The following is a 12,334-nucleotide window of genomic DNA, read 5'->3' as shown; positions in this document are numbered from 1 at the left end:
AATGGAGTTTCTCCATCAAATTTTCCATTAACATTGAATCCATTAATTTTAGCGCCGTTAAATTATGTACTTTTTCCATAATGTGGTGTTAACCATAGCAAAGACTATAGAATACCCATAGAATGAGAGAGAGGGTAGAATGAGTCCTGCTGATTTGATAGCAAATAGTTTCAAATTCAGTCAGTTTTCTTTGAGAATATTTGATTCTCACTGCTGGCTCTGCCTAGCCTCTTATCTCAGTATTATCTCGCAGATCTATTTAATTTCGTTTTAGCTGTTTTCTTTCTTTTGTCACTTTTCATAGATGGGTCATTGAGTTGTCAATTTTGAGGCTCCTCCTCGCAGTCGTATGATTGGTGCAGTGTTACGCCAATCTTCATGTAGCCTGCGCTTTGATTGGACGGAGGCGTGGCCGTAGTAGGCGGGGTTTACAGCTGTCAGTCCCGCTGGAGTGAAACCGTGCAGTTTCTCGGCGCGAGTGGACAAGTGGAGACAATTGGCTGAAACACGGATTCGGTAGTAAGAAAAACATCTGTATAGTACTGAAGGATACAGTCGAAACGTTTCACATGGGGAGCTAAAGAGCAAAATGACGTGTATGCGCTACACTATGTTACTGTTCTCAGTTTTGGAGTTATTGTTGTTTGGATACACAGCTGGTTTGTTGAGCTATGAGAACGCGTCTCCAGGCGCGAGACTCCCGCGTGCTGTGTTGGATGAGACGTTGGAGGCGACCACCATCCCAAACCACTTACAGGAGGACGACAGGGACTCCAGGTTTTCTCCTTTCACCCCCACATTTACCATCACATCCAGGGACTTCAGGACCACTGGAAAAACTAACCAACTACAGCCCTTCTGGCTGACCACCACGGTTGCGCCTCTGACCAAAACAATGGACCCAACCTCCAAACGCAGTAAAGTCAAAGAAAACTCCACATTTACCACAACACTAAACATTACTGTAAAACCTACTTCTTCCTCTCCATTAAGTGGCACAAAAAACCCAATGCCACCTGCACTGGATACTACAAACATTTCATGGACAGTGAAAAGCACCTCAAAGCCTCCTGTCGTGACCACTGAGAGAGGTAGGGTCACTTCTCATTCTTATCAGTGACATGATGTGATGCAGTGTGCGAGTTTATAAAATGCATGTTTTCATAATGTTTGTTCAAATTGGACTGTGTTCCTTCACCAGATACCAAAAAAAGCAGGCCACCTATAGTGTGTCCTTGAATTTTGAGGGGTTGCAAGAGGTTTACACCTGCACAAGCTGTTCTCGTGTGCTACATTTGTTATTTTATCTTCATTACAGGATACAGAGAGAGTTTCTTCTATGTATTGTCTAGGTCACTGAGTGCAGATTCAGACTGAAAAAGCATTCACAATATGTAGTTGTCCACTGCTTCCAGAAGATCAGTTCTTCCAGTACTGTCTTTCAGTACACTCCTTTGTCTCACTTCACTTTGTAGGTCTTGTGGTAGTGCTGACAATTTGATTTGCTGTGTCATAAAAATGAACTGACAGATAAATCCTTTCTACAAACCTCAGTTCCTCAGTACAGCTGTGTATCTGAAGGACATTTGAGATCAGGCCAGTTGCGCAGAAACAACCTTGTTAATTGCTTTAATGTGATTAATTACCAACTGACTGCCAAAAGAGGAAAACAATCATAAATCTTAAAACCTCTACTCGTTTATCTTGAGTTACATGATGCCAAACTGGCTTGGAGAATAAGAATGATTAATTTTCATTAAGGTCATATCTAGTATAATATCAGTCACCTTTATGTCTGCTTTATCTGTTTAATAGAATGATGCATTAATCTGTCTGATTCATAATCTTTCATCTTGACAGTTTCTTGGAAAAAGGGTGAGAAATTCCTCTTTTTGGTACCATTAAAATTCTCTTCCTCAGAACTTGGACACATTCAGTGAGAGCAGTGGGATGAAATGCAGTTAAAAGAAAAGTGAACCAGCCATATGGGGTATAATCAAAGGTTCAGTTAAGACTGTATGTGATCTGCAGCCCTGCTGGAGTTCATGGGAAGTGATTGTACTGCAGGGAGACAGGTGTTTGGGATTACAGTAAATAAAAACCATCTCATTCTATATCGTAGCCCAAAGGTGACTGGCTCTGTGTCTGTTTGGGATTTGTTTCTGGATTTTAGCCCTTTGCTGTTTGTTTACTGCAGGTCTTAAATCGCTTCTGAAGAAAAGCAGATATGTCACATTAAACCCACTGATTCAGCAGCTTAATATAGGCCGATATGACGAGAAAATCAGCGTCATCATATTTTAGGGCCTTTGTTGCTTTATTCTTTTTTTTTTTTTTTTGCCTTGGAACATTTGTCGTGATTATATATTTTATGAGTGAAGAGAACATTTCAGATGCTGACTGCAAAAATAGCTGGTGTTTCCAGTGAGGCAAGTTCAGTGCCCTTGTTTCCCCAGACATCTATGACACCATAATTTCTGGGAGCTCTTGTCTTTGACCCGGATAACATCTTATTAGAAAGCTTAACCTAAATTCTTGAGCGGAATATTCAGGAAGTCATTGTGATGTTAAGTAAATGTTTTGTTGTGATGATTGCATAAGAACATGCTTGTGATTTTGTTCTGGCAGATGCTCTTTTTGATCAACAGTTTGTGCATGTTTAATATTAGCAGTGGTTTGAGTAACCCTTAAAACATTCACCTCATTCTGTCACAAAATGATTTTAGACTCGGAAATAACACCTACACAAGTTATTGTAGAAGCAAGAATCAGAGCGTGACACCTTAACTTAAGTTACTTTAACAATGTGAATCATCCCACAGACCAGACTTTTTATTATTACAGATGTTAGTGAATTGAATTCTTTATTGTGTTCCTTCCTACAAAGCATAGTGATCATTAATCAGTCTTGTAAATGCATTGATGCAGTATTATAGCTGTTGGACACACTGGTAATTGTCTCATTTCAGTTCTCTCTATTATATTTTCTTCTTTGCTCTGTAGGTATATCTCTAGAATGGCATAACAGACAAGCAATGAAAAAGAAATAGACACATTATGTTGTGCAGAAATTAAGCTCACAAGAAAAGTTGGCATTAAATTGCATAACAAATACAGTTGTTAGCTTAGCTCAGAGACAGTTTGAACTTAGCCTAGAAATATGTGACAAAAGTGGGGTTAATACAAAATATGAAAAGCTATTATCGTATAGTCTACTTCACTTAGTTGGCAATAGTATGCACAGAACATAATGAAAGTAATGTATTTTTCTCAAAGATTTTTCATTCATTTCAGACATTTTTATTGTTGAATGTCAACCACCCTATTAAAGATAATTAACCATTTACAAGAAGTTTACAGTTTACAAGCAGTTTTGAAGGTTAATAAATAACACTTATAAAATTGACACCTGCATTTACGCTTGTTTACAAGGGCAGAATTAACTGTTAGACAAAACAAGAATATGAGCTAGTATTTTTCCAGCCAGAATTTTTTATTTGCCCTGTCCCAATTTCAGTGACTGCTGTAATGTGTTTGAGTTTCACTGTAGCTTATGTTGCATGTCATATTGTACTCTACATGTGAGCAGTTTGTGGCTTATTAAAAGCACAATTCAGACAAGGACAGTGAAAGTCATTTCATAAATCCCTAGCACTGCCGGACACACAGAGCTCATCCAATGGCTGTTTTTCAGCTACCGCACTGTCCTTGCTCAGCAGTTTCATGAACGGGTTTGAAGTAACATGAGCTCAAACTGATTGCTACTGTACACAGATTATAGACTTTTAAAGTCTTCAACTATGTGTTACTATCTCTTATTGTCCAGTTGTTGACTAGATTTTTGTAAGACATGCTGTAGTAAGTTCGATATGTGCTGCATTTGCAAGACAAAATTGTTTCTGTGGTCTGAGTTACACACTGAAACAGTTAAACATTGAAAGCCTCTACATATCATGCTCTGAATGGAACATAGTCTTGTGTGTTTTTGCTTGGGTTTGGCTGTTTGAACATTTCTAAGTCTGTTGACATTAAACTTAAAATAGTTTGTTTGATGTCTCATATGCCAAACTAATACTATCCAAATTAAATGAATTGCAGTGGTACAGTATGGTGATTGTAGTAGGGACTAAAGCTACTTTTCTATGAATATGCAAATGAACTGGAAGAGCTATTAATTTAGTTTTTTAATGTGCTCTGTAGCACATATTGATTTGCACCTTATTTGTGAATTCCCACCTGGGTGTTTTATAAAAGCTCTGCACTGCTATTTCTCTTAGACTGCCATTCCTAATAGAGCTCTGGGTCTACAAACACCATAAATCCAGTTCTTTTGTGAGTAGAAGACACTTCTAGACTGCACAGATTTATTTTTCTAGCCGATTAGAAACTCTCTAGAGTCCTAGAGCTGTAATACACAGATAACTGCCCTTCTGCCTGTGTTTGATAGTCAAGCTATCAATATCTTCTCCCTCAACAATTTGAAAGTCAAATCCATAATGGATTTATAATGTACTGGCATAGCAGGCATACAGCATGAGTCTGTGTTTGGTTTGTCATTGCTAAAATACAAATCATGTTGTAACTAAATATCCTAATATTACATCCCTGTGCTATTCCTTAAATATGCAAATAGTATGCCAACTCTGAAGTTTATTATGTCTACGTTATTAGGCCAGGCTTTGAGCTTGTCATTGTTATAGCTGAATTTATCTGCTCTGCAACCCTTATATAAAATATGCATCCCTAACCATCCAACACGGTGTGTTGTGTACTGTACATATTTATTCGTTCATTATAATCCATTTCCTTGCCACTACCAATCAGCCGAATATCTAAAAGTGCACATATAGATATTGCTTAGCTGTTTATCTCCACCTCACACTCTGCTCGCCAGCACTCAGTGCTCTGATGAAAATGAAGAGTGTCAGTTTGTGGATTGAGCACACAACAAAGAGCAGGAGCAAGAATATCAGCACATGCTTAACTCGTTGTGCTTTTACAGAGCTTTCACAATGTGTACATGTCTTTGTGACTGAACTGATACCACACCCATGCATCTAGATAATCCACTTCCTCAGAAAATGAAGTTTAGGACAGGTTTATACTTGTATGTCATTTCTAATCACTAACAATTCTTATTAAAATAGTCATGCAGTTTTTATCTGATAACCATGTGCTTTTTTTATTTTTAGCAGATTAGCTTTCTCACTGAACATGCGACAGTATGACTTGTTCATGTATTCTTCTTCTCTCTGTGAGATGAAGCCAGAGCTCTCACACTCCCAGCGGTGCCACACAATCTGGCATGTGGGTGGCAATGCAGGGTGACAGTGGCCCCATCACCCATAACACCATGCTGCTCACCCTGAGGGTCAGTATGTCGTCCCACAGGCCCGTACGCTCGATATCGTTATGTAAGTGTCCCATAAATTTCTTATGTAACCACGCCAAAGCTACTGAATCTGATCACGGGAATTTGCCCAAACATGTTGCAATTATGTCTGACATCCCTGCATATCACAAACAAGGGTTCACCTTTTTTGGAAACTATGCATCTGATGACAAAATTTGTTGCTGTCTACTTCTCATTAAGCATTTTAGCATTGATGGTTCCTTAATAAAATGTTTAGTCTTCGTTCAAGTAAGACATGTAGTAATGATAAATGATCACAAGGCATTGAAACTGCAACAAATTTTATTCCTTTTTACACAAATTATGATTAGGGGGCAGATTAGTGTTTAACAAAGACTTATTTGTATGGTTTCCTTTAAGGAGTTCAAAGATTTGTAGAAGCAAGCCAAAGTGGCAGAGTTGCTTAAGCAAATTTGTTTTTATCTCCTGTTTGCTTTTGTTAAAACAATTGGTTAGGTTTAGGGTTGGGTTTAGTGTAGGTTATTTTCAAATGCGACTCTCAGGACATTTAATTTAGGAATTGCTGTGATGCGTACAATACACAACATAACAAAACATTTCCAGATTCAGGGCCTTCGGTTTCAGATAAAACTGAATGTGCTTTTTGCTCCATCACTGGACAGTTCACTTTTAAATGTCATGAAACATGCAGGAAGCAACATAAAAACAGTTTGCAGAAATGTCACCATAGGCACATATTTACAAAGAGCCTGTGCTGAATGAACAATAGTTCAAATATGTACATTTATGTTTGTTTTTGTTTTTTTTAGAGAGAGACTTTTTTTCTTTTTCTCTTTTCTTGTCTTTAGTTGTGAATTTAGCACAGCTGATAGCTTAATTCGCCATCTCTTTGTCAGTTCATCGATTAAGATGAGTCTTTAGCCACTTTCACTGACAGCCTTCATGTCTGGAGCAAACCTGCAGTCTGCCATTAAGGTGTTAAGAAAGGTAACGTGATGTCTATCCATATTGTAACAGTGAGACCCTCGTGCAGATATTTAGATCTACTTAATATTTGGAGCAGGAATTTTCAAGAGGGTGTCAAAGGTCAATTTAGGTCATTGCTCCCAACTGTGTAAGATATGTAGACAGTAAGCAAAAACTTTAATCCTTATTCAACCATAACAAAGCTGTGACCTTTACATGTTTGTGTAAAGAAAGCCAATACCTCATTGTCAGTTGTCTTGAGCTGACTTCATTTCCCGAATTTTCAATGAACACTCAATAAGGGAGGATCACCTTGTCAATGTCCTACCACAAACACTTAAAGTCTTGTCTCAGCATGTTTATGATTGTGTAAAGCAGACAGGCTCTTCCAATATAGACCTTCAAACTACCGTTCAAAAGGAGTTTTTTAAAAATGTGTCTGTTATGCTCACCAAATCTTCAAATATTTCAGCAAAAGTATAGTAAAAAAATGTACATTGCAAATATTATGTTATATATTATTACAATACAAATATATATTTTAAAATGCAATTTACTGTATTCCTGTGATGGTAAAGCTGAATTTTCAGCAGCAATTACTCCAGTCGTCAATTTCACATGATCCTTCAGAAATCATTTTATTTTGCTGATTTGGTGCTCATTAATTCTTATTAATGTTAAACACAGTTGTGCTGATTAAATTTTTATTTTTTTTGGAAATGGTTATGCATTTTTCCCCAGTATTCTTTTGATGAATAGTAATGTCAAAAGAACAGCATTTATTGGAAGTAAATATCTTTTGTAACCATGTAAAAGTTTTAACTGTCATTTGATTAATTTAATATCTCCTTAATGCATGCTTGGCATTAGTACAAAAAACCCCCCAAAAAAAACACTAACCTCAAACTTTTGACCGGTAGTGTATCTGTATTTCTATTAAATGATGCCTGCTCTCACGGGACTGTAGAAGTAGGAAGTAGGCTAGGAGTGAATCTTGTAAGACGATACGAGACCGATAAGATGGATGCTTGTAATTGTTCCATTAAGAGACAAGTAAAATGTTTTCTTTTTGACTTTGTCTGGCAGAGCTCTCCTATTGTGTAATCTGATCTTCAGCAAGGTCACCTCTGATTCAGATCAGATTGCCCCCAGTCAGCTATGGGAACTGTACACGCTGAGAGCTTCTGCTAAATATATCACAGCGCTCCATTTCTCTCACTGCGTCAGTGCACATGTGTATATGTTTTTTCACATGTTCACACTCGCAGGTCCGATGGGAGGTCACTGTAAAACAATGACATGCTGCAAGAATGGTCCCCTCTGGATGTATGCATGCAGTATGTTAAACAGCCAGAAGAAAAGGAGTGTTTTCTGAATTTAGTACCCACCAGATGTGCTCCCTTATGGAGCAGTGTTATTTCAACCCATCAAAATGTGGTTCTTGAGATTTTACTAGTGATCCAGGGCTTGCCTTTGGCATTTTGTCAGGTAGGCTGTACAAAGAGATCAAAAAATGTATCTTTTATCCGTCATTTTTTCCCTTACCTTGCCTTTTCGTCTCACACACATCTCATTGAAACTATTAACATCGCAAATTACAGCTACTGTGCTTTTCCTCTGGGAGAAAGGACCTGCTCCCTTTTTACCCAGAAAAAAAAAAACACAGATACACTATATTTGAACACTGCATGTATGTGATATAGTTTCTCATCAGATAAGCTCCGGGGTTGCTACACAGCACGCTAATATTACAGCACAGTCAGAAGAATGGTGCTTTAATAACGAGGTTTCTTTGTTCTGCTCTGTTTTCAACTTCTGGGAGCAAATAATTTCGCTGACAGCCTCTCGGTGACCTCTGTAATATTGCTGATCGTATTAGATGTGTAAGGTTACTGCTGCTGTAGATGCTGGAGGCTTTTGAGTTACTGAGCAGACTGTTTTTGTAACAAAAAACTGTTTAGAGAGGTGTTGACGTACACAGGAGAGAACAGCTTGTACTGCGAGAGCTGATAACAGGACGGGCCAGGCTCAAGTCCTCTCTAAATCCTACAAAACATTCCTTGAAACAGTCCTTGAAGGCAGTAGCCAAGCACAGGCTGCATTCATCAAGCTGCTGTATTTCAGTGTGTTCTTAGTAGCACCCCTGGAGGTGCAGTCGCCCCACTGGCTATGTGCACTTTCCATATCATTTCCATTAGGTGTGCTACTTGAATTATAATGTTACTGTTTTACTCATACAGTTTCTTTGAGAGATTTCAGCACCATATTTTCTGTTCTATTCCCCTACTGTGCCGGCACTGGAAAGTGGCAACCTGCAGCTTTGAAAAAATTCCCACTTTCTTTGTGCTGGGTTCCGATGATAAAAAAATGTGTAGGGGCCCAAATGAGATTGTGCTTTACCACTACCACTTACTGATTGAATCTCTTGCTAAAATTCATATTGTAAGCATTAAATGTATGTTCAGGTTTGGCCCCTCATGGGCTCTGCAGTGTCAAACATTTGACTGAGTTACTAATAATAGCAACAACAGTATGTTCACATTTATATAGTGGTTTTAACAAATGTTGAGACTAGTTGACAAAACACTAACAAGTACATTTTAAAAAAGCAATAACAAGTTAACAATAAGCACAATGTCTGCACAAATGATCTTTTATTCAACCTCATGTCTTTTGAAACCCGTATGACTTTATTTCTTCCATGGAGCAAAAAAATGGGGTTGACCATAGCTGTAAAGTGAAATTTTCATTGAACAATGACTTTAGTTTCAGTCTGTTCCTCTCACAAGTGATGTGGAGTAATTTTAAGATGTGCATAAACTGTATAAAGCAACATAAACTATTTTGAGACTTCTTTGAGTTCCACAGAAGAAACTCATGTGTTCAGGTTTATAACAACATCAGAGTGAGTAATTAATGACACAATTATACTTTTTGGCTAAGCTGTCCTATTAATAAACTAATGTTATGCATCCATGCTAATAGTTGACACAGAAGAACCAGTGAAACATTAGAACAAAAAAACTTACTAGGCTCTTTATAAACACCAATGTTGCCACACATGATTCATTTCGGCATCTGCTGAGAAAAATTGTTACCAAGGTGCTAAAATCTTACATTTTTAACATTGAAAAGAAAAGCTAACATGTTAATCTCTCTTCTCTCTCACACACAGGACATCAGTGCAACTGTAGTGTTGAGGGTTCGGAGGACCAAGATACCTGCGACTCTGTCACAGGTCAGTGTTTATGTCTAACTGGATACACGGGGCAGCGTTGTGATGAATGTGCCAATGCGTATTTCACCAACGGAACCGGCGGCTGTCAGGCCTGTGACTGTGACTCCTATGGAGCCGTGAGTCAGCTCTGCAATAGGTGAGTATCTGCTCTTCTCACACCAATCACATCACCCTTCTTTCATTCAGAAGTATGGGTATCATGATGACTTGGTGGAAAATTTCCTCAGCAACCTCTTTATAACAGTATGTAGGATTTGAATTAAAAGTATTTAATAGCAATGTTCCCTGCTTTATAATATATTCTTGAAATGTCACATGCAGTAAATGTCATGTACTCATAAAAATTCAGTCAAGTCAAGTCACCTTTATTTATATAGTGCTTTTAACAATACAGATTGTGTCAAAGCAATTTTCCAATATCAAAATAGGAAAATAGTGTGTCAATAATGTAAAATGACAAGATTAAACACTCAATTTTCAGTTAAAGGCATTTCGTTATTGAATTCAATGATGTCATCATCCAGCCCAGTTCAGTTTAAATAGTATCTGTGCAATCAAGTCAACGATATCACTGGAAATGAAGTGTCCCCAACTAAGCAAGCCAGAGGCGACAGCGGCAAGGAACCAAAACTCCATCAGTGACAGAATGGAGAAAAAAAACCTTGGGAGAAACCAGGCTCAGTCGGGGGGGCAGTTCTCCTCTGGCCAGAGCATGTCAGAGATTCAGCATGTTAGAGAAGCTTCATCAATCCGAAATATGAGCTGTGTGTCTTTGTTGTCTGGTAGTATTTCATGTTTCATTTCCTGTGTCTGTCTGATTCTGGCTCGTAGTGTAAATCTGTACTTACCGTATATCTCATGTTTGTCCTTAATTTGACATCTGCATGAATGCAGTCAGCAGGCATGGAGAGATCGTTCTCTGCACTGCAGTAGAGTGGCTGCTGGATTTTCCCTTCCCCTCGACTTTGTCAAATTCCTGCCAAACTGCTGCAATCATGTCATGCCTATTGTATCATCGTAACAGGATGTCACCTGTCAACCGTCGGTGGTTTTTCCCAGTGAGCCTCTTTATGATATGCGTCTCTGAGTAACCTTCCCCGACTACATTCCCCTGCGTGTATCCTGTCTGAGCGTGTTTGTGGGTATGTCATAGTGTCATACCTTGTTGTTTTGTGCACCTGTTCATATTAGACGGTAGGAATACAGTTATGGCACAGAAGCCTAATATTGTCATAGCAAACCGCCACACATTCTATCTATCATCTATCCATCACATCATCCACAGTGACCTTCTTGTTTGCTGTTTGTTTTATGCTCCACAGTAATAATTCAAACAGTTGTTAATGTCTTCTCCGTGTCAATACATACATGTGCATGTAGTGTACTAGTATGTTGACAGTTTCTCTCTTTGTACATACATCTGTATGTGTAAAGCAGACTTGAGTGTGCAAGGGTAAAGTTAGTGACTCCACACACTGAATAATTATAGCTTTCCCACAGCAGACGGCTGCAGATGGAAATGGGATAGCCGCAGTCGTGCGAGAGTTAGCCATCCGCTTGTGTTTGATTTGGAGCGAGCTCAAAGACTGCAGCCCCCCTCTGCTTCTCCTGACATGGAGAAAGGCATCATAATTCACAGCAATCCCACTCCCTCTCCGAACACTGGCTGTAGAGAGCTTCCATTACAGTACCCAATCTGTCATTCATAAAAGCATGCTGTGTCTGTCGTGTTTGAGTAGTATGTGCTTTTTGGGGTAAGAAACGTGCAATTGGGACAAGTATGAAGAGTCTAAAATGTTAAGATATTCAGGAAAATTGCATATGAATGTTTGTGTCATTTGCTACATGGTGATTAATGAGTCCATGCTGAGAATACTTTGCCATACTTAATCACAGATCACAGCATCCATCAAAATACAGAATAAAAGTGACAGGTCATTAACCCAAGGTGCTATAGATGTATATTTCATGCTGTAGGCTTTCATGCTACACACAGGCATACAAGACACCCTAGCAGCCCCACAGTGAGTGGGGGCCCTGACCCTAAATGCCACTCAGCCAATTTTATTATGGTTAAATTTGCTATGTAGAATTATTCTGCTTCCCACAGAAGTCACATAAAAGCATCAAGTACACTGTATGCAGCCTAAACGTATTTAGAGTTGCAAGAAACAATCAATACATCACACATTTTAATGTTTATTATTGATTCACACAGAAAATGAGAACTGTGCTGAATGACATGACCGAGCGGCAGTGTGAAGACAGCCTTTGTCAGTCCAACTGCTTCCCTGTGAAGCGAAGGAAAGATTAGAGAACAGTGTTCCATTCTAGAATTGTGTCCGTCTTGTTTGTATCATGGTTTATTTGAGTGCTTTAACACTTGCATCGCTTGAGCAAGACGTCACTACTTGTGGATAGGGCCCCAGCTCATGGTTTGTGGAGGAGGGGGAGCCCACGATTTGCGGTACACTACACAAGTCTAGATGTTACCATATGACAAAGAAGCTGTGTCTTGTTGAAGCTCTGCATTTGTGGACTGTCGGCAAACAGCGTATTATTGACCAGTAGCTGCTGGAAATGTTGCTCTTTGTCTGAACACGCCACTTCACTAGCTCCCTCTTGTCATATCAATAAGCCTTTTATATTTTGGCCATTACATCAGGACTTGTACATTTTCTACACATCGGCATTTGTTTTTAAGTAGGTGTTGGCAGAAATACTTTTTGTTTTGATTTCTTCTTTTCATTAGGGCT

At 38.8% G+C, this 12,334-nt stretch overlaps 1 protein-coding gene across 1 annotated transcript in view; it reads left to right on the top strand.

The window, feature by feature from the left end:
* The first annotated feature begins 414 nt into the window (after positions 1-414).
* si:dkey-220k22.1 (multiple epidermal growth factor-like domains protein 9) overlaps positions 415-12,334 on the top strand; it is an 80,288-nt gene continuing 68,368 nt past the window's right edge. The window contains exons 1-2 of the mRNA XM_058776180.1: positions 415-1,091; positions 9,516-9,714. Coding sequence (XP_058632163.1) covers positions 590-1,091; positions 9,516-9,714 — 701 coding nt within the window. The 5' untranslated portion in view covers positions 415-589. The remainder of the gene's footprint in view (positions 1,092-9,515; positions 9,715-12,334) is intronic.

Source organism: Onychostoma macrolepis, chromosome 05 (genome assembly GCF_012432095.1).
Source record: "Onychostoma macrolepis isolate SWU-2019 chromosome 05, ASM1243209v1, whole genome shotgun sequence".
Lineage (NCBI taxonomy): Eukaryota > Metazoa > Chordata > Actinopteri > Cypriniformes > Cyprinidae > Onychostoma > Onychostoma macrolepis.
The sequence above is the reverse complement of the archived record's forward strand: the minus strand, read 5'-3'. Positions and strand labels throughout refer to the sequence as shown.